Genomic DNA, 24,052 nt, shown 5'->3' with positions numbered 1-24,052 from the left:
AACATTCCCCTGGTGTCGAAATTTGGAAGGAGCTCTGGAGACTTGTCCAAGGTAGTATTCCCCTGATGAGCGGCTGAGCTCCTAATTCACCGGCATGAATCAGATCCACGGCTGCGGAAAATAAATAAGATAAGACGAACAGGATAAATTCCTTAAAAAATTCAATATCTCATAGAACAGCATCAAGCTCATTGCAATGACCTTCTTCAGGCCAATTAAGAAAATCAGGGTTATTTCGTTCAACTCCCCATAAATGTGTCAACTGTCAAATACAAATGTAAATAAATCTTAACAATTAAAATCATCTTTTTAGCGCATTTTCACATATATGGAAAAATATAACTCAGTACTCACTGCAGTGAGTGACAGAGAGCGCATTTTCTTGTCGACGAAAACTTGAGGTCACGGACAGACAGACAGACGGACGGACATGGCGAGCACAATAGTGCATTTTTCCATAAATGAGAAAATGCGCTAAAAATGCCCTAATGTACTCGTCATGTTCGTCCGTCTGTCCGTGACTTCACGTTTTCGTCGATTTTGAGAAAATGCGCTCTTTGTCACTCACTGCAGTGAGTACTGAGTTATATTTTTAGCGCATTTTCCCATTTATGGAAAAAATGCACTATTGTGCTCGCCATGTCCGTCTGTCTGTCTGTTCGTCTGTCCGTGACCTCAAGTTTTCGTCGACGCGAAAATGAGCTCTCTGTCACGCACTGCAGTGAGTACTGAGTTATATTTTTAGCGCATTTTCCCATTTATGGAAAAAATGCACTATTGTGCTCGCCATGTCCGTCTGTCTGTCTGTTCGTCTGTCCGTGACCTCAAGTTTTCGTCGACGCGAAAATGAGCTCTCTGTCACGCACTGCAGTGAGTACTGAGTTATATTTTTTATTACTTCTCTTTATTTTCATCGAAAATGTTATGCACAGTTTTTTTCTAACAATGCTACTTGAGTGCCTAATGAGCAGATCAATCATGATTTTAATGATAATTTCCCATGTATATCCACAGGTTTGATGGCGAGAGTAAAGCAGAAAATGTTCTTGTTTCTTTGCTTGTTAGTAATTTTGTATATCTTTCTATGTCATTTTTATCGACCGTTATTAGATGATAAATTTTTAGAGTTGAATAAATGTCCTGCTTGCTACGGGAAAAAGTTGTGTAAACATTTATTTAATACTGAAGTTGTGTTAAATGAACATAAACTTAATATTATAAGCGTTTTTAATGTTAGAAATGTATTCCTTGGTAATATTGCAAATGAAAAAGTCGTATTCAAAAAGCTGGCTCATAATTGGGAGTTGCAGCGGTTCGATAGTTTGTTAGGTGCCGCAACTCTCCGCATTGTATGTCCCTTGGGCGACTGCCTTCCTCAGCACCATGCACCCGGCGACGGATTGAGAGAGGTGTTAAAGTTTTACGACTGGAATGTCAGTTCACTCGTTCAAAACGAGCCTGAATTGTTCGAATTTAGTGATGCTGTAAAGTGTCCTAGTGTTCGAACGATAGAATTTCTCTTTAAAAGTTTCCAAGAGCACGAAGCGACAAGTGGAAGCGATGAACTACTAGAAAATTTTGTTACGCAACTCTCCATCAACCCCGAGCCTTTGATCATGATGGTAAGCTAAACATTTTTAAGGATAAATTGATTTTATTTTGATTATATACAATATCGTCAATTATATGCAAAGAGAGGATGCCATTACGATTTAGTGTGGTACTATGCTCAGATGATGTTCACTCTAGCTTTCTTTCGAATCATTCGAAATTCCCCTTTTCGGGATTAATGACTTGCAACATGCAATAATCCACTTTGTTTTCATCTTGTCAATTCTTATTCCAACGATAATTAAGCAGCAGTCTTTTCATACTGTTTCCCTAACATAATAAATAATCAAGTCTCTTTTCTATGTATAGGCTTTCCGTGCAAAGGAACCTGTGTTCGCTGAGGTGCTTGGGGCGTGCGGGAGATTGGTAGCCTACGCGCACGCTGGTGTGCCGCTCACAGATGTCCTCGATAGGTGAAGTTCGTTCCTCATGAACAGTCTTGAAACTCGTTGAAACATTTCATTTTGTATATAACCAGTTATTTTTGTAGCGAAAAACTAGAGAAAATAGGTACCAAAGAGCTAGTTACAATAATCAATTTTTTTAAAAGTTTCTTTCAATAATTCACTTGAACTACTGTAATATTAGATCCCTTGTTTACTTCCTCAACAGTTCTTGAATTCGGGCTAACTGGCATTTCACAGTGGCTTACGCGGTTATTATGCACTTCCCCTGCTTACATATGTTGGATATATTACAGGAAATATTAAATTGGACGCGTTTAAGTGCTTTCAAAGATAAACTTTGATCTTGCCCCGACAGGCCGTGGCTGGAACGTGTCAGATACGCGTTGCAGTTACTGCAGATTACCCAGGCGCTATCCACCGGCCCCATGGCCCTATACCTCTGCGACCCGCGGCCCGAGAACTTCGCAGTCGATGATCGTGGAAAAGTTTGGATTGTGGACGCCGAAAATATCATCCTTGTTGATTCTAAAGCCAATGGGATGGGTAAGTGAGCAAAAAGTTAATTTATCTAAAATACTAATTGCATTTCAGCATTCTTGTTGATTCCAATGTTTGAAGAATTGGTAAGCGAACGCTTGATGTTCATTTTCATCCAAACATGACATCTTCTTAGCATCGTTGTTGTTGATTCTGAATCATGCGGGATAAGTAAGGGAACAATTGTTGTTCATTCCCGTCGTTACAGAATACCCCCTAATCATCTTAATTGATTTCCGAACCCGTCGGATGGTTAAGCAAACAAGTTCTTTACAAAAACAATATCCTCTGAGCATAATTTTGTATTCTGAAGCCCGCCGGATCGATAAATGAAGAATTGATAGATTCTATTCAAAATATGATGTATATACTTTCTGCGTTCTTCATGATTTACAAGTGCTTGAAAAGGTCCAGAGAACCTTCCGTGGAATTACCTGTTCAACACTGTATATTATTATAACTTCTCTTCGTGCACTTATCCATTGTTATTCCTATCTGAGTAGGCATCGTTTAAATTATTCAGACGGTGAAAATGACCGAACAAATTTCTTAGTTAGACCCCATCAAACGAAAAAAGCGAATTGGAACTGGTAAAATAATTACTGTAGAATATTATGCGTTAAAATATTACAAAACTCTAATAAAATGAATAGGTAAATAGATCATTTTGATGAGTTCATATGCTTTTACCCAAAATGAATCAATGATATAGTTAAAAGGGCGCAATTATTTTGCGTTCATCAAATAACTGGAGAATTTTTCGCTGCTAGAAGAAGATTATGTGTTATTTGCAGCACAAGATGAACATGAGAACGACGGCACTGGATGTCTAGACTGCTTCAGCTTCTCGCAAGAAGATCTCTGCAGCCACGCTACCACCGACCACAACTACTTTGCCATCTGCAAGGTAATGGATAAACATAAACTTAAGATTTTTAAAATTCTTGTTAGACTTGCGATTTTACGCGACCACAACTACTTTGCCATCTGCAAGGTAATGGATAAACATAAACTTATCATTTATTTAAATTTTCGGTGAACTTGCCATTTTACGCAACCACAACTACTTTGCCATCTGCAAGGTAATGGACAAACATAAACTTACAATTTTTTTAATTCTGGGAGAACTTGCGATTTTAGTAGACTAGGGATATAAGTACTTATGGACGATCTAAATCCGGCGAGGTAGGATGCCATTATTTAGGAATTATTATACTACGACCTTCTTCGTAAGTCGGTGAAAACTTCATTAGATACAAAGGTAATAGAGTTATTGGATCATTACGTTCATTAATATAGGTTGGACGATTTTTTTCTAGAATATTATTTCAATCGGAAACCAGAGTGTGCATTTTATTTACAACTAGCAGATCAGCCCGGCGTTGCCTGGGATAAACAATCCTGTGCTTTTAGAACTCCGCAACTCGAATCCCATTAATAACAATATGTATGCAAGTTAAATAAATATCAATTCAAGCTCACATTTTACATCTAATTCCCATTCGGCTATCGTTTCCTAACTAAGAGTAAAACAATTTTGGGTCTCTTACATAAAATTTATAATGATTACAAAATCAAGTTTCAATTTTACAACACTTCTCTTTAAATTCATTTCTTGTTGTTTGTTTGTCTGTCAGCTACAAATTTTATAATCGATATTTGACACACTTCTACCTTTTCAATCGATCTGAAATTTTGCACACTTACGTATAGTTGAAGACAATGCATGAATCAATTGACAGAATAAATAATAATAAAAATGTAATATTAAAAAAATTTAAAAATAATTTTGCCTGCTACAAATCTTACAATCGATATTTAACACACTTCTTCTACCTGTCCAATCGATCTGAAATTTTGCACACTTGCGTAAAGTCAAAGACAATGCATGAATCAGTTGACAGAATAAATAATTTCGGAAATTTACAAAAATTTTGATATATTAAAAAATTTTGAAAACTAATTTTTGAATTTTTGAAAATAAAATTAGAAATTCATTGTACGTACATGTGTAACATCAAAGACACTGGATTCTTTAGAAGTGTTGTCTATAAAAAGTAATTTTTAAACTCATATTATTTAATCTAATCCTTTCTTCCCTTTCCTCTAACCCTTTCCTATTCTCCCACGAAGGATGAATTTCCATGTCCTGGTAATATCCCGACACGATAAGTATTATGGACATGCGCCCCAACAGCCCCAGGCTTCATTGCACAAATAAACCCGCACAAAAAGTTTGACAGATTTTTATAATAAGATTATTCTGGTCCTGCATTATATTATAAATAAGCGGTCTTTGCTGTTTATCTACTATATTTTCAAAGTAAGTTTCACAACTTTCAGAGTTTGCTCTCCTCGACTCCTTTCGAGCGGAGTATCCCAGGGGGTCTCCTACGCGACGCTCCTACTTGGCTAACCGAAGACTTCCCTTCCGTTTTCCTCCTCATTGAGATATGTTCCTATCCTGCTTACAGCCCCTACAGAAAACTGTCTGGAAATATTCTCACTTTTGACACGAAATCTGGTGCACGTGTCCCCTCTTGGGGTGTAAATACCCCCGCAAAGATGGAAGAATGTGAAGGAAATGTTTCTAGCCAGGGTCAAAAAGAATGCGGATCGCACAACGTTAGCTTAGGTTCACCTAACTTCGCGACTATGGGACGAAGAAAAGCTGTTGAATATCTCATCAGTATCTTCAATAAGCTTCTTAACATGAAGCTGCCTGGCAAGTTTTGAGAGTATTTGTGTGTAATGTTATTCAATATGAGTTTATGTATATATTTCAGCGCACGTTGTCTGTAAAGTTCAATCATAAAATTTATTAATTTGAGTAGGGAATCTAGTAATGATTCTTCCAAGTTATTTTAAATCTGTTTCTAATCATTTGCTTAAATATACTATTCTGAAGCTTTCTTGTAATTCTTACCGAACAATTCTATAAGTCATAAGTGCATAGGTTCAGTCACAATGCTGCCATCATTTATCTAAACAACTCCAGAAAATATTTTGCCATATATGGGCAGTGAGGAACATTATTCTCTCTTATTATGGTTCTGAATTATCTTTGCGTACGTGATGAAGAAAAGTTCTCATTGTTATGTATGTGATGAAGTTGTTATCACAAGCTCTTGAGTTGGAGGTGTTTACGTCCGTATTTAGCGCGCCTAACACTGCCATGTTAACTGCGCTAAAAAATAACTACGACGTCGCCAAAAATAAGCCAATCAGAGATCAGTTTCAGAACTGCAAGCTCATTGTAGTTGCGCACCTCAAGCTCAAGTTCATTGCGGTAAACACGTTGTGGCGCTGAGCATTATTATGATGGTCGTATATTCAAGGATCAAGTCATGAAAAGTTGATCCTGTCCTTTGACGGATTAAAATCATGGTGATTAAAATGATGTGGACGTTTTTGAGAGTATATATAGACTATATATACATTAATATATGGCTGATTCTTAGCTGTAGACAAAATAAATAATAACAAATTAGCAATAATAAAAATTATCAATAAAGAAATGAGGTGCGTAATATCATTTACAACTCGCTTCCTCGTTAAATTAGCGCAATCGAATCGCCGTAGCACTTTTCGATTCCCCAAGCCATGAATTAAATAGGTTCGAGTTCATTGCGTCAGTCGACTGAAAAGTTTCGAATTGCCTGCGCACTAGAATGTTCCTGATGTTCGTAATGCAGCGAGCGCGTAGTCCTCCCGCTCCCGCCACTCGGTGACCTTGTGACGTGTGTGCTTTAGTCTGTATCAATAGCCTCATTCGTTTCGTAGTCTCTCGTATAGTGACATCGATTTACGTTTCTTGCATTTCTATGTGCACTAATGCCAGAAAAAAATCACAAAGAAAAGAACGAATTAGTTGAATGGAGACGATAAGTCGATCTCAAGTCGAGAGGACGCGGTGGGGAGAGGGGAGCGGACCGTTGGTTTATCATCTGGGGGTGCTGGGGGTGAGATGGGCGGGAGGGTGAGCGGGAGAGACCGCGTCCTCTAACGGCATTCTGCAACGCAGTTCTTGTAGTCGCGTCTCACTTTTAACATTCCTTTCCACAACCATGCAGGTTTTCAGTAATATCTACTAACAGTATAACAATTTTAATTCTTCGTCTATATTCACCGGTAAAATCATGTTCGGATATTTATTCAGGTCATTATGATATTTATTTAGGTCATGTCATGTTTGTACCTACAAGCAGGCTGCAGCAGATACTTTCCTTTCCTGACGTCTACGAAGTTATTCACTGTACAAAGCATGATGGTAGAGAATCAAACAAATGGTAAGTCATTTACGTACGAGAAAATTCCGGTTCTTCAGGACGTCAGTATGTTAAAACAAAAGCTCAGTTTAATGCTGAAATCTTAGCATTGCATGAACAAATGGTGGTCTGAAATTTAACCTTTTTTATTATTCTTTTTTATATCACTAGTATTACTGTTGCTGGTAATTGCTTTTGGAAGTTCTTAGGTACATATTTCTTGATTTCATCGATGTAAGGGACTCATTAAGAATTTAACAATAAAATAAGTTAATAATACAGAATACAAAACCTAATGCAAAAGATCATTTTCTAAATGTAAAACCAGTTTCATATTTTTTAATTAACGCCCACCTTATAGTAATTGTTTGAATCCAACAGACACGAGATAGCATTAATTGGCCTACCTACCTATGAGCAACGCTATTTATGATCACTCCAGAATTCAATATATTCACTTACGACAAGTTACTTCCGAACAGCCGTATTTCAACGTAGATATATTAATTTTTAATTCATCTGTGTTTACAATGCATTGTAGTTGTAGTCAGCGTTCCATTCATAAAAGCGTTTTGCGTGATCATATTTTTAGCTCGTGGCGTGTCACATGATGGCAGTGGCTGTGTTGGTGTCAAAGGAAGGTGCAATGCGAGGGGGAGGAGGAGATGGAGGAGGGGGATTGTTTTGACGGCGCTGGCGGCGAAAAGTTACTACATACCGCCAGACGACATTGGATTATATCATGTTGGCAGTCAGGCAAAAATAGATTTTAGTTGAAACGGGTCCAAATGTTTGTGGAAAAGGATTTTGAATAGATGCCAACACCAATCAAGCAAGCATCTGCCACAGAACGCGCAAGAAAATAGGATGAACTTCTCTGGCGCAAGTTGCGCAATTTTTAGTACGAAGCGTTTATGCCTTAATGGTAAACCCGCTAGATGGCAGGATGCCAACGTCTCGGCGTCTTATACAGAAAATGCGTCGTGAGAAGGTGCCACATTTTTCGCTGGTTCGTCATTGGCAATGAGTCTTCTAACGTCAAAAATAAATATGCTATCATTCTTTGAAAGTATGACAAAACTATATACAATATATGAGTTAAATTCCTTTCGATCATATATTTATTTCGCATTCGAAATATATATACAACCATATATATGTACTTTTAAGGTTACGATGAATGAGAACTCAGAAGCAAATAACTTTCCAATGTTAAGGAACTTGTCACATATTCGATTTATAGTCTGTTGCTGAGCAAGAAAATAGGACATATAATGTTTGTAACCGTGATAAAAGTGGAAAATACTGAGTATTTGGTTACAAATTATGATAAAGTTTTTATTTTTCGACGAGTTGCGTTCTCGCTCACTCAATTAATGTAACGATTTTACGAGTCAGCGTAACTATTTACTGTAGATGTAATAAATTTCCTAAAGAGAATAAACGTTGACTGTTGTAGTGCAAATTCACAAATTCAATACGAAACAATTTTTGTTTTTGAGTTAGTTATCTCATGCTCGTTTTGCACACAAACATCGTCTTACACAATTTTTAGTGACGAAATATGTGACGCGCAGCATCTGGCCCATTCCTAACCGTTCGGACACTCTTATGACGTATTTTTCTATTTTTTTTAATAAATGTTCATAGCAGTTTCTGACGCATAACTTTCTCATATAAAAACCAATCTTAACCTAAATTTTAAGTAGAAAAAATTTAGTAACACTTGCAGGAGTGTTATGTTAATAAATAGTTTTTTTATTAAGTCAAGGTTGGTTTATGCGTGGAAAACCTGCTGTGAAAATTCGTCGCTCAAGAAGTGTCCGATCGCTTCATTTGTCTCGGTTGCGCGTTTTATTCTCCAGAGACATAATTTAAGTTGGGGCTCAATGGCTCAGAATGTCTTCTTTGGAGCCATACCGTCCATCAGATCGATAAAACTTATTTTTTTTAACTGAAACTATTTTTTCCTAATAATATTTCACTCTAGTGCATAATTTAATTCGGCCTGGCACTCCACCTGGTTGAGTAAGAGGCTTAATGCACTGATGCCTCTGTGAACATAAGAATGAACATAAGATAAAAAAAGATCATCAGTGTAATTTCAGGCTATAATAATTCTTCTTCTAAGTACTATGGTTTGATAGTGTTTATGACCAAATGCAGCAATCTCTGATATGGCAACACTATCCCGCCACGCAAATTCTACGTCAGTTGCTTCCGAGACATGGCTGTGGTGTGTTGTGCTGTCATTCACTGGCTTTGGTTTCATGTTGCATTCACTTAATGGTTGGTTGGGTCGTAAAATTCAATTTATCTATGCTTTTATTGTGTCATTCATAGCATGAAAATTTACTTTTAAAGTAATTTCAGGCTTTAAACTGTTTGATTTTAGCTATTGCGTACAAACGTTCCTTCTACGCAGTGGATGCTCATGTGGACCATCGTTCAATATATTGGCGTTGTACGTGCAATCTCGTCGCCTCCTGGCTTCCCTTACTATTTGGTGGTAGTTTTAATTTCGTATCATGTTTGACCTCAGATGTGCACCAAAAATATAGCGAGTTATTGTTGAATTGGTCAAGAGTTCAGCGAAGGCAATGTGAATGTTCACGCAGTATCTGGAAAAAGTGTCGCATCATTCAACGGTTGTTAAACTGCTGTCGGGCAGAGCGTCTGCGAGCGAGCTTGAGACGTCTTTGCTCTCCCTCTCTGAATTGATGCGCAATTCTTCGATGAATCCTCCTATACCGTAATTACGGTAAAAATGTGCTTACGAGTCACTTACGACAACAAGAGATTCGTCTACTATCATTTTGTAGGGTTCATTGGTTTGAACCTCTTAATTAAATTATTTGTTTTTAAGTAGGCAATGTAACTAGGCTACCTAAATAATTAAACATTCAATTGAATTGATGCAAGTTTCCGTAGCATTCTGTCCTCATAGTCTCATACGTAATAATGTATCATGGCTAGTTGGAGACGGGAGTGAGGTGAGACAGCTCCTGCCCGCGGTTTAAAGTGCGGTTTGATAGGATCATTCATTTTTCATACGAAATTATTTAAGAACGTTTTTAGCCCATATTTTTGACTACATATTAATAATTTCTAAACGTCATGTTCCGCTTTCTGTAGTTAGTTTTAAAAGCATCCGTTTTTTGCGTAGCATGGAACTATTCTCCCTATTTAGTTAACAAATTCTTCGAATTTTTTTTACTACTACAAAATTGAAGCAAATGGGCAATATTTTTGGTAAAAGGGTAATTTTCATCTTCCGTTAATGACATGTCACCACTCGCTAGTCGCCACTATAAAAGTCACTAAAAGTACAATGGAAATTATATATATATGACAAAAATGTATTATATATATATGACAAAATAATTATATATAATACAAATTAATAATAATATAAAATTATATATATATGACAAAATTATAAAAATGCTTCTGCCTAGTATTATTTAGTTTTATTGAATTGCCTCGATTCGAGTGGAAGACTAGTACTTATGCGCCATCGGCGAAAGTACGATAAAGTATTACTCATAAATAAGACTTTTTAATGTAATAAATCAAACCCGCGATGTCAATTATCCGTCAACCAATCAACTGTCAGACTTGAAGCTAGCCATCCAATCGCAGACGTAAGAACTCACGTGCAATATAGTCATTCAGATGAAGAGCTACTGCTGTGGCTGCGTGCTGAGGCATCTGACGTTCATGCTGCTGTTGTGGCTGCGTGCTGAGGCATCTGACGTTCATGCTGCTGCTGTTTCATACAACGTTTATGCTGCTACTGGAGTTACGTGCTGAGAAAATGACGTGCATCGTCATTCGAGATCTCGTCAGCACAGGCAACTTCGCGACAGCTCTTGACCCGTGTTCTTGTATCGACGACCGAGCATCAATCAGACATGCTTCTACTGATATATTATTGGATAGCAGCATTGCTATTATTCCTGTATACACGGGAATAGCATTGCTGTTGATTTATATTCATGGCACACAAGATTGTTATTACGTCTTTTCTGTATATCCAAACAGCAGCAATGTTGTCATTCCTGTATGTATATCTGGATAACTTCCTTTCTATTAGCAACGTGCTGCTGTATAAAAAACTGCTGTTGCCGATGTGCATCTCGATTACATTATTTTCAGCTCCCTAGTGTACCTAGACAACAGTTTTGCCATTTAACGCTGCCACCGTTGTGTAACGCTACGCGGGATACATACGCCACACAGCCTGCGTACGCCACACAGCCTACGTACTCCACGTAGCCTGCGTACGCCACGCGGCCTACGTACGCTACGCAGCCTGCTTACGCCACGCAGCCTACTTACGCCACGCAGCCTGCGTACCCTACGCAGCCTACGTACGCTACGCAGCCTGCGTACGCCACACAGCCTACGTACGCCACGCAGCCTACTTACGCCACGCAGCCTACTTACGCCACGCAGCCTACTTACGCCACGCAGCCTACTTACGCCACGCAGCCTACTTACGCCACGCAGCCTACTTACTCCACGCAGCCTACTTACGCCACGCTGCCTGCGTACGTTGCGCGGCCTATGTACGCTGCATAGCCTGCGTACGTTGCGCGGCCTACGTTCCCTGCGTAGCCTGCGCACACCACGCAGCCTACGTACGCCACGCAGCCTACGTACGCTACACCAGTCGCGTAAGTTGCGCGGCCAACGTAAGCTGCGTAAGCTGCCGTCCCCGCGTTCTCCAGGCCATGCGCTGGTCGTCGCCTCCTACGGGCAGGCGGGGCAGCGCTCTCCAGCAGTGGTCACGTAGTCGAATGTTCTGAGGGGATCTTTGCTGATCCGGTGATTGTAAGCGATGCGATAGGCGCCAGTATACTACTATGATCAGTTGCCGTTATGGTGCTTTCTACGGGGTGCAGCAAATTTAGCTACCATCATAAGTTTTACGATGATTATAAACACGGACCATTCTTCAATAAATCACTCTTCAAGTTAATTTTTTTCCAATCGATAATTTATGAGCTGCATCAAGATTTAACGATAGTTTTAATCACGGTAATGCAACGGTTTTGAAATTCCCACGTTGACATGTGATACTAATAAGGAAGGGAATTCAACGCAAAAAGAGTTTCCACTATAAAGAACATATTAATCTCTACCAAAGATTTCTTTCATAGGAAGTATTGGAAACCAGAACTACACGTATAAGTGGATTTATTGCTTGCAGGTCATCCACCTAACTCATAATACTTGGATTCAGAATCAACGCTAGCGTATAGGTGGTATATACATTGAAAAAACCTTATACAATAACATACCTGCAATATTATTAGTACACGATCGATTCTAGGGTATAATATTGCTATCGTTGTACAGTGTTCCCTACAATTGTTTATCGTGGGGAATACCCAAGAGAATATACCATCATGTGGGCTAGTCACAGAAAACAAACTTCCTTACAAATATTGGTTTGAAACTTCTTTAAAAATACAGATTTCTTCTATTTTAAATTATTGAGTGCACTGCAGACAGTTTCTGACCGTCAGTACATATGTACGCTTACTGCTGCCGTTTATGGTTAACGAGTGGAATCCTATATTTTTTCTTGTTTAGTAATTGGTCTAATTGATGTTTAATTAATTCAAAACAAAACGACTTCACGATGTCTTCTATTGATTATTTTTTGTCTTCATCTATGTTGGACTTTAAAATCCATTTACATAATCAGAGCTGCATTAAAAATGTTTTTCGCACCAGGAAAAAGAGCACAAAAATTGCTGCGGAGTAAAAACTTAATATTGTGCTTTTAAGCTTGAACGCCCTGCTCCGTAAATATCGAAAACAAAGTTTCTCTGTTATTTCCCTGACATCGATTCTTGTATAACCAAATCGCTTCTGTCAATTAAATGCAATACAAACCTCCATTCTGTTGCAGTTTTCCCGTTACATTTTTGCTCGAAGGTTGTTGTTGTTTGAAGGTGCAGTGAGTTAGCCGTGCACGCTGTGTACGTTTTTCGCGCACACCATATCGGCAGAAGAATACATCCTTTTAACTATACAGCTGCAATTTGTGAAGCGAAGGCGCAACAAACGGGTAGATTTGCATGTTTATTAACGCAAATGGATTGTAAACAACCAAGTTTCTTGTTTAAATGTTAGCTATTGATATGAGGCGATCAGGAGAGATTGATATGATCAGGATAAAGGTGATTGAATGAGAGAACATTTGGATTGATTAGAGACAACTTGTAACGAGTATCCTGAAAGCATCCTTAAAATAATCCCAACTTTACTTCGAAGCGTTCAAAGTTCCCTCCATACCCAGGCGCGAGAGAATTGATTGTTTCATAATTCACGAATTTCATTACTGCAATGCGACTGCATTGAGTTAGTTAAGCATGACTTGCAAAAAAAGACTTATTGTGTCACATGGTATTCAAACCGACGTTTGTGACATTTTTACAAGGGTAGTGATCGAGTAGCTTCAGTGCGGCAGATGTTGTTAGCTTATCTCGTTCCGTTCGGGTCTGGCAAAGCTTTGTACCATTTTTCTATCAAAATGCATCTAATTCATTCGACAATTTTTCACTGCATGCCTGTGTATGGGCTTGAAACGCTACATTGAAAGAAATGTCATTCAAATGGTCTTATCTATTCAATTCTTGAAAATCTTTTGCACATGATTGATAAGCTTTTATCTAAATGTAAACAATGAAGATACGTAGTTTTGGTTATTGCGTTTTGAATTTTCTTTTTATTGTGTATCTCTATCCGAGTTCTAATCATTCGTGAATTTCATCATCTAATTCATTCTGCCGAGTTCATTGCACAACACTCAAGAAGAGAAGAGTTCCGATCGCATATATAAATTATATTATTTACTCTATACTGCCGAGTTTATTTCACGACACCGGCAGAAATGTCGCCGCGCAGAAGAAAACAATTTTATCCTCTTGAGTATTTGAAGTGCGTACAAGATTTACACGTGGAAGAATTTCCCTCTAAACAGGCTTTGCTAGTGTGCAGGTGTGTGTATATACACGAGAGTACACTTGTTGCATTATGTGCATGGCGCCACCTCGTGATAAGATAGCTTATCTCCGTGTTTTGACTGAGTTATCCTATCATCTCCCTTTTATATAACCCGGCACGTATGTTGGAAGTGAAGCTCAGCTGTTTTTCTGCTTGGTTAAAATCTTAATTGAAGAGGTGCATTACGTTTATGATAAGGAGCAAAATTTTTTCGCGACGATCAGCAATTAAAATTACAGCGATAGTAATGGTTTATACAGTAGTTTGAGTCAATTTTTGTTGCACTGAATTGAGTAATGTGAAACGTGGGCTCAACCGACGTACCGAGAATTTTATTGTCTTTAAAGGTGCCATAAATTTACCAATATGTCGATTATTGTGATCGAAAACTTTACGTACCAAATAAGCTACCTGCAATCGAGAACACATATGGAATGGAACACATACCTGTATTCCATTATGATTAGAATTTTTTTTCACAGTTACTTATCGTGAAACACTTTTCACATCTTTTCCAAAATCAAGTACAAAAATTCTAATTCACTCAGAATGTTTAGGCGTTAGTCAGCGGCGTTTGTCAACAATTGGGAATTAAATGGTTCTCGCCTTGGTAGGTATATGTATCATAACTTTTGTTGAGAGTTACAACTGAGTTCTGGAATGACATGTAACTGCGATTATAAAAACGCATTCCGTGCTCAAAAAGTTTCAGGTATAGTATCACGGTCTACAATTTATTTTCTGATTTGCAAGAAAATATCTGATGCCATTTCTCATGATCAGGTACAATTAATAACGATTATACTTGATTGATCAATTTCTTACTTTTCCTAACCTTCCAATTATATTTATGCTATTTGATTTGCCAACTGTAGCACCAAATCAGTGGTAGCCAAACTAGTTCAGGAACGCGTCTATTAGTAAAAATTTCAGCTAGTACGTATTAGTTACCGTTACTGAAAAAAATATAACTCAGTACTCACTGCAGTGAGTGACAGAGAGCGCATTTTCTCTTTGACGGAAACTTGAGGTCACGGACGGACGGACAGACAGACGGACATGGCGAGCACAATAGTGCATTTTTCCATAAATGAGAAAATGCGCTAAAAAGAACTTCGAAGTGGTACTCGATTTCGTAAAGTTTGGAAACCACTTGCATGGACTAATATTCTTCATGCAGGATATTTTGAGTGGCTGTGCAGGCGTGTTTACTTGTATGAAACCTGTTTTGCTTGCAATTATTTTCATTTTCTATGTATTCAGAATTCTTTCTCATTTTTCACGTGTCCAGCTCAAGCTGGTCAATAAGGTGCGTTTTTGTCAAAGGCTCTCTAGGAATTTATTAAAGCAAATGGAGTAGATAACGAATGTAATCCTATATTTTTGCTCGTTTAGTTATGGTTGCAGTACATGACGGTCAAAATGAAAAACTTGAAATATTGAAATCGATTTTTGGAAAATCAAGTGCACATCTTAGGCTAATAATATCAATGTTACAGAAATGAGTTATGTGAATAAATTCAGAATTCGACAAAAGACTTAATTCTTAACTAAAAAATCGAATGAACCACTTCAAATTCAAATGTCTAACCGACTTGCCTGCTTTACCGGAATCCCTAGAGCGATCCCTAGAGTGGTACGGTTGTCATGTCACGACGGTATAGATCACGAAGTTCTTCTGCCGTAATGACGGTCGTATTGTTCTAAGTAGCCGCACTGCGACCGTATGCCGCATAGTCTCGCCTCTTCGATAAAAATGACAAGTTTCGCAAGGCGATAGAATTGTTATCTTTGCCATGGCTGTGATGGCTTTCTGTTTACTGACGTTGCGACCAGCTCGTAGCCATGCTGATCCTGCTGTGCCCACATTACTTGAATACTTGCGACGTTACTTGAATGTCGGCTGTGTAATCGCTGCATGTCTTGTTGCTTCTTGGGTTTTATCGCAATTGAATAACGGCCAGGTGCGGCCGTTGCGTTGTTGTGGGACGTATAGAAATGTAGCGAAGTTGTGGCCGTCTCTTCCAAAACCGGCGAAGCCACCGGCCTCACGGCCGTGGGCGCCAAGACGTCCGCAAACTGTAGACCGTGTCGTATGACGAGTATACTCGCGCGTTCGTTCACTACTGCCGTGTGACTGGAGTGGTTGCGGTATACGAAATTCTTTTAGTTACGATGCGGGCATGATTTTATTGAACGTAGTTTGAGGGCAAACGAAAAATTTTTAAAGGTATTTCCAATGAGAGTTTTTGCACAGGTGGTGAGATGGCTAGAAATGCGGGATTTGGACTATAGTGCGTAGGACGGGATATTGACCGAGACCGCGAGGGCGAGTTTATTTACATCGGACGGCGCCGAAGGAATGCCTAAGTTGGTGCCGAGGGATGTGTCGTCTATGAAGAGGGCATAGGGCAGATTTTGCGCGGCGGCTACGTATGTAAGGAGCGTGAAATTGCGCCAAAGATGTTTCTGTGAATTCACGTTCACGTAAGCACAGGTCTTCAGTCCGCGTGCGTCGTGACGGATACTGTCATGCGCCGAATATTAACGGTTGCGAGGAATTTCGATTCATTGATACAACTACGACTCCTGAATAAAAGCATCTACAACCTATAAGTAACGACCACGGCTTCGATAAATATTTTGTCTTCCCGGCATCAACGCAACGGCCTTACCGGCCGTATCGTCAAATTGTACAACGAAGCGAAAAGCAACCTGGAGTTGCAGCGACTATGAAGCCAATAGTCTTATTATTCAAGTTATGCCGAGTAGTTTATAATATTTGGAAATATTTATTATTACAACAGCAGCGATACGGCAACGAGTTGCAAGTAATGTCACTGAAATTGAAGCAATCGCTGCCATTCGAAAGTACAGCTGTTATAAACTCCACAGTCAGACCGACCATGAGACATCAAAAATGCAGGACAAGACTACGTACCTATCCTTTCACGATGAATCGACTACGGCGTACGGTCGCAGTGCGGATACTTGAAAAAATATAACTCAGTACTCACTGCAGTGAGTGACAGAGAGCGCATTTTCTCGTCGACGAAAACTTGAGGTCACGGACGGACAGACAGAGACAGACATGGCGAGCACAATAGTGCATTTTTTTCCATAAATGAGAAAATGCGCTAAAAATACGACCGTCATTGCGGCAGAGAACCATCGTGACCGATACGATCACGGCATTGCAACCGTACCACTCGTACGGGATCCGGGCATATGCCAGTCGCGGTCCAGTCTAATACTGTTTAATGCATCTCAATAGAAGCATTCACACTAGCCGTGCAAGCCGCATGCCATGCCCATAGTGTGAATTATTCTATAGAAATGCGTTAAAGAATATTAGACTGGACCATGACTGGCACGTGCCTGGCAGAATAGAGTGTGAATCAGCCCTTAATTTGGAAGTGGTTCATTCAGTTTCTTCGTTTGGAAATTTAGAGTGATGTTTCTATAGGTAAAAATGTTACGTTATGAATTTATTTACACTAATTTTTGTAACAATTATTTTGCTCACTTTAGAAAGTGCCTTGTGAGCTGTCCTTTTTTTTAGCAAAACAATGTAAATTTTTTTTGAAAACGAGTCGTATATTATGTCTACATGTCATTTTTTAATTTGTTTTAAGCTCGCAATTCGATGGGTGTTTCTTACCCTTGAAACTTTTGACATTGCATCTATGTGGACTCATTTTTTAGTTTGGATTTGGTTATATATTAAACGTTCCCTTACATTTTTTGTTCTATTTGCTATGTTATTCAGTTATTTCCATGCTATGTTTTAACCCTATTAGACGTAGCTAAGCCTTTCTACTAGACAACCTGTTTTTAATCTACACCCATCGAGCAATTTATCTCGACTTTTCTACCTGCCTAAACCTCAAGCCTTGTAGGGACGGTTTAGGAGTCCTAAAACATAAATAAGCTCTAAATAAATCTTGATATTTCAAGCAAAATCCTCTTAGCCATTTTTTTAAATTTTGCTTTTTGGAAACCTATTGTTAAAATTAATTTTAGCTTGCTTGACTAAGAATAGGCTCTTGAACTTGCCATCCTCGGCCCTAAGTTCTTTTATGGTTACCAGGGTCCATACTTTCAAAACTCGCAAAGTGAACGTAAGTACTCACACTCTATTTTCTTGTCTATGATTGGTGGATTTTGCTTGAAAGGCCGTCAATGATTGGCTCATGAACTTGCGATCTCTTAACTTTTTTTGAAAGTATAGGCCCTGGTCTTATCTATTGTTCCATCTACCATGGTATTTTCAATAATTCGTTCTACATAGAGCATCTTGCGAGCTCTAATGGCCATCACAAGTTGTGGTTTTTTATGGCTAAGAATGTCACACAAATCACTTCCATCTCCACAATTTTATCGACGTGGACTCCGTGCTAATTGGATCATTGAAGAACGTTGATGACTTTTTTGCACGGGTGCTAGGACTCGTAAATTCCATAGAGTTCATTCCAGTATATATATGTTTTCCTTTTTTGTGTTTATTACAGCTTTATATTAAGCGAGCTTCAATTTATGATATAGTGAGGACTCACAAGTGCGCTGTGGTTATTGTGCACCGAACTACAGTGAAATTTAAATTTTAAAAATAATTACTAGAATAAGTTATGTTTTAATGCGTTACTGGTACGTCGAATGAAAGCATACGTGGTATGGATTTAGTTGTGTTGGCTGTTAATGATTGTGGAACTCATCTCTAACGCGAGATTATGAAATTATTGACATAAATACCATTTTTACTCGAAACCTTTTGCCCCCTGGTGAAAGTTTTTCTATGGTTCGAGGACTGCTGCATTCATCTGTGCTACTTTAGCCTTTTGCATTTGTAACTTGATACGTGAGAAGAGGAGAAAAAAACTACCGCCTCCTCAAACGCAGCCGATGTTCTTGTGCACAGAGAAATATGATATTTGCATTTTTAACCAACCTTGCAGTTTATACATGAAATTATTTTCATGTGCAGTACGTAGAAGAATTTTATATCTAATAAGTGTCTCTACAGCTACCAAACTTTAACAATAATTATAATTATTGGTAGTGTTGATTTGAGATCTTCGTGTTCCTTATTTGTTTGTTTCACTCACATTGCAGCTCATTTTATGTACCTTGTGGTAGCTAGCATAACGTATACACGATCATCAGAGATTTACCGATAATTTTGAATGCTCAACGTATACAAATTATTTGCGCACTTTTATTTCATAAAGACAACATTGAAAGTAGATTTCTGTGTCAATGAAGAAAGTGATGCTATGTTTGCAAGCAACATTTGGTGAAACTTCTATGTATACCAAGTGAACCAAGGAATTTGTTGTAATGTATCTTTATGAGCAACGTTAAGCAACAAGTTCTGAACAGTGGCGTGGCAAGGGTTCTCAACATGGGCTCAAGTAAAGAAGACCTCGCCGCTGGCGACAGTGATATCGTCAAGAAAGGATATCTCAAGAAATACAAAGTGAGTACTGAAATAACACCTAAGTATTTAATTCTATGATGAAAAATACCACCTAAGTATAATTACATGATACTTGAATGAAATCGTCCGTAAATGGAGATGTTAACTAGAATGTGGCTCTACCAGCGGTAGGATTTGTGACTCGTTTTTATCATCTCACATGATAAGAGTTTTCATGGTTCAATAAATATATCAAAAGTAATGTCATTCCAGTAGACAATAGTGATATTTATTACCTTCAGCAATTGCATTTCTTCCTAGGACGATGCAGGGTGAAAATATTAATATTATAACTAAAACTAGTTGAATGAAATGTTTATCTGTATACGTACTGCAATTCGTATTCCAAACGAAGTGAGAAATTTTATGCATTAAATACTAATTCATGGAGGTCGTTTCGAAAATGGAAACTATCATTTTATTTCTATTTCTATAATGCTTTTGGATAATTGTTCCAATTTCAAACAATTTCGATGATGCAAGGTAAATTATGAATAGAAGGCCTTTTTGGTGGCTTATTTAACACACTTAGTGACAACATCGGCAAGTTTTTGATTGAATGCTGCTCACTCGTGAGAGGGATTTTTCCCATTTTGGTTAGTTTTTCATCGCATTCCTAATGCCGGTGAGCCAAATCAGCCTCCTGAGGTTAGTGTTGCATCACATTCCTGATGCCGGTGAACTAAATCAGCTCAATAGAGGCGGTAGTGCATCATAGTGTTACAGATACTCAAGACGTTTAAGAGAAGCCAGTGTCATTAAATGCTTTTAAAATATAGAACGCACTTGATAGCTTCGCCGTAATTTGTCGTGTAGCATGGAATCATACTACCTAACCTTAACTAGGTTTGATAACAAACTTCAATACTATCAAACCTTAATTATGCATAGCGGCTAGGCCGATGACTCGTCTGTGATTGGTAGATTCAGCATGAAAAACCGGCAGTGATTGGCTGACGGTGTTACGAACTCGTAGCTATTTGTGATATGTTAGTCCAGCCCCAGATTTAGTGACGAGTATGAAGAACATTGCCCTTGATTTATAGCCTCCATATGTGATACTGTGGTGATCTGTCCGTACTAACGAGTGGATAGTCGTGTAGTTATAGACTATAATTATATTGGATGTGTGGGAAGTCGTGTACGATTTTAGTAGGACTTGATAATTTATGCATAGAGTTTTGTCTTGTATATACTTGTTTTGGGTCATTATATAAGGGCCGTTTTCATTAGATTTTTATGGCCGGTAAAGGAGACCGAAAATTTGAAAATAATTCAAAAAGGCTTTTAACGAAAAATTGAAAAACTTTGAAATGATAATTTTTAGGTCGAAAATTTTTGTAATCAAATGAAAAATATGAACGATGAAGAAATCCTGAGGAAAAAGGATAGGAAATTAGAGATTTGATTGGCAAGATAGCGAAGAGTTTGTAGCCGTTCCTGCAGGTTACGTAACAAAAGAAATTTTAAAACAGAAAGAGAAAATAAGAGAGCCAGTGATGAGTCGAGCTTCGCATATCTGACTACTGACAGGAATGCTACTGCTGCTGCTGTTGCTGCTGATGCTGCTGCTACTACTGCTACTCGTTTTAGTTACTAGTACTGCTGTTGCTTCTGGTTTGGTAATAGTTACCCCGAGTATGGCTACTGCTATTGTTGCAGCAGCAATAAGTCAGGCCTTATCAATTTTACTTGTTTTGATGTTCCGAGACAGAAATGAACCCAATGCCCTCATGGCTTCCCAATGTGGGCCTCTGTATGACTTACTCTTGGAAACTAGCTTGCTCTTCCTTTCGTATCCACTTTCTTTTCACATTTCTTCTTTTTACTTTCCCCTATGTCCAGTTTTTGCTTTTTCTTTAACGATCTCTTTTATACCTTTCTTTTCAATAGCGCCTCATATTTTTTTTCTTGCAATTTCGATTCTTCCTGCCCAATGGAACAAATCCGTTTACTCGTCCTTGAAAAATAATCATTTCTAGATTATCCTTTGAAAAAACAAACCACGGAGGATCCCATCCCCTCTTCCTTAATGCCTTCCTTCCCGGAAGGAAAGTTCAGCTTTGAAGGTACTGAAAAATAAATGTGTAAGCTTAAAGCCTTCGTTGATGTTCGTCTCAAGCCACAACTCTAAAGAGACGTCGGGCAAATATTGGTCCCGTCTCGTCTACTGTTGGAGCTGCCGAGCGTCTCGAGACGCTGGTGTCGAATGCTGCATCTCGGTTAATGACTTGCGGTGTTATGCCAAGCCACTTGGTTGGCTACTCGCACTCTGATTACAATCTTCAGCGAATAAAATATATTGTTAATTTGATAAATTGTGATGTGTCAATTTGTAGTACGGTGAGGTACAGTGATAATTGCCGCATTTCATTGACGGAATTTGTTCCCGTATTAGAAACTTGGTGGTTCTGATATTTTGGACTCGAATGTATGCCGATCTTCGTGTGGTTTTTTCCCATGTTGCCGTTTCTTAGTTGAGTGTTGAAACTAAATTTAGTTTAGAGCGGCTATTAGTTGCAGTACCAACAATGGAGTTTGAATAGCAAGTGCATTTTTAACTCACAAATACGTACTATTATTAGTGTTGGACTACATAAGACTTGGTGGCTTCTGCACAGCCTCAATTGTTGCTCCTTCAACGAGATAGACACGCAACAATATGCACCCCTAAATTTTCATATGTGATACGATTTTGGTTTGAATGGAAGCCAATGGTTATTTTAATGACCAGCTCCAGGTGCCGCACCTCTGATGTACAGTGTGCACCTTAGCACAAGTGTTCGGCGAATTTCTGCATTTTCACCGTGACGTCAATGGTACACGCAATTTGTACGTCATTGTGACGTAAGATTAATTAAAACCTGCGTCAGGATTCACCATCAATTCACTTAATTAATGGCAAGGGTAATTTAGATTTTTGTCTCTAGGAAAGTCGTACTGGAAAAGACATACCTATCCAAAATCAATTGACCCAGATAAAGGAAGACATAATAACAAAACCATATATACAGTGGATATTCACCCGTGCTATCTGACGATAACATTGCAGATTGTTGAATTTACATGTCGAAAAAGAGGTAAAGAATTGACTAAAATTTGGTAACGATTTTTCTTGATAACATGTCCATTTGAAAAATGGAACAAATTTGCGTTCGGCAGTTTGGAATCTCGTGGAGTTTTATAGTACGGTAGAGCCTTAGAATGATTAATTTCGTAATCGCTAAAAGACAAAATTTTTTAGGATGCTGGGTTTTTATTAATAACTGAAATAGCTTGTTGTTCAGCTGACCATGAATTGACTTCGGGTTAAAAGCATCATCGAAAGATTCTAAACCTTAAATATGATTATATGATTTTAACAACTAGAATAACCTTCATCCAGATCATTTGCTCGTGCGACTGAATTTGTCATGAAATCACATCAGTGACAGACTATATAAGCTATTGATTAATAAATTAACTTTACTATACATCAGCAACATTAATATTTGGGCAACATCCGACACTCATAGCAATTTATGGCTTATATTGTCCAAAAAATGATGCATTTTCTAATAAAAAATAAAAAAAATTCTTACCCACCGCATGAGCGGGCGTAGCACTGCATGATACGCCTTATGCCGGAATGAACTGGGTCAGGATGACCCACACAAATGGGAAAATTGCATCGATATTTGGACAATGTTTCACTTATATTTCTGAGTGTCCGCTAGGCTTTTGGCAACTTGCATTTCGAACGCCTAACGATATTTCTGAAGTGGCCAACTAACACGGCCTGTTTAGCCATTATTGAGGCAGTCTTTGTCACCTTTAAATCTGATTTTAGGAGCTTCTTTTTAGCGCATTTTCTCATTTATGGAAAAAATGCACTATTGTTTGTGTATGTTGTGACTTGTAATCTAGAAATTTTTGATCAGCTGATGAGCATCGATTGTAATTGATTAACAATTTCACACAATCTTCGGTGAGGTGTTATCATTTTCTTGCATTTTGGAGATTTTCTTCTAATCGCCAATGATCACTGCCAATTTCAGCTACTTCTTACTGACTGATCTGAAAATTTTGACAGCGGAATCACAGATTCAGTTGTACCGAGTCTGCAATCTAACTATTCTGTATGAAATTTGTTCTGAGTTAACAATTAATTTAATGATTTTGTTTAATTATTAAATTTAATTTAATAATTTAATCAATTAATAATTTTGTTTGTTCTGAAATAACCATTCTGAAATTAAATATTCAACGTACGGTATTAAACATTTAAAATAAACAGTATTAAAACATAAGTAAAAATATTCAACGATCAAAATTAAAAAAGTAGCCACTCAAATCGTGTGTTAAATACTAAACTCTCGTTATATAGTTTCTAAATCTTCCATCAAAATATCACTTTATAAAAGACTAACTGCTAAATTGAGTAATGGAGGTTGGAATAGATTGAGTGTTGTTAAAAAACGTGAGTTAAGAATACTGAATGAATGATTTCCGGAGACAATGGACTTTGTTCCCATCATTTACGCTGAGGCTGCAAATTCCAGAAATTGCTGAAATGTGATGAATCTTATTGATTTTTTGCAGTGTAAGAGAGAGAGAGCAATGTTTGTTATACTTTATGTAGCGAGATAAGTTCACAGTAAATTTTTTCGTTTGCTAATGTTAGCACTATAGACGTAGAAACCTTTTCCATCGTTAATGTTAACAGTATATATAAGTGCGCAAGATTGTTCCTT

General features: G+C 38.1%; 2 protein-coding genes across 3 annotated transcripts in view; both read left to right on the top strand.

Moving 5' to 3' along the window:
- Positions 1-1,017: 1,017 nt before the first annotated feature.
- Positions 1,018-5,466, top strand: LOC108675483 (divergent protein kinase domain 2A). The gene is made up of 5 exons (XM_018163506.2): positions 1,018-1,622; positions 1,921-2,024; positions 2,374-2,561; positions 3,350-3,462; positions 4,899-5,466. Exons 1-5 carry the CDS (start codon positions 1,020-1,022, stop codon positions 5,289-5,291), a joined length of 1,401 nt encoding a protein of 466 aa, XP_018018995.2. The 5' UTR covers positions 1,018-1,019; the 3' UTR covers positions 5,292-5,466.
- A 3,628-nt stretch (positions 5,467-9,094) lies between these two features.
- Positions 9,095-24,052, top strand: part of LOC108675471 (serine-rich adhesin for platelets) — a 53,064-nt gene continuing 38,106 nt past the window's right edge. The window contains exons 1-2 of one of the 2 annotated variants that reach the window (XM_018163494.2): positions 9,095-9,112; positions 18,956-19,319. In XM_018163494.2, the coding sequence (XP_018018983.1) occupies positions 19,191-19,319 (129 nt within the window). In that variant the 5' untranslated portion in view covers positions 9,095-9,112; positions 18,956-19,190. Of the gene's footprint in view, positions 9,113-18,849; positions 19,320-24,052 lie in introns of those variants that run through there. The other variant, XM_047880274.1, reaches the window with a different exon arrangement.

The sequence above is a fragment of the Hyalella azteca genome, unplaced genomic scaffold, assembly GCF_000764305.2.
Source record: "Hyalella azteca isolate HAZT.00-mixed unplaced genomic scaffold, Hazt_2.0.2 contig5114, whole genome shotgun sequence".
Classification (NCBI taxonomy): Eukaryota; Metazoa; Arthropoda; class Malacostraca; order Amphipoda; family Hyalellidae; genus Hyalella; species Hyalella azteca.
This window is presented reverse-complemented; position numbering and strand designations above follow the sequence as displayed.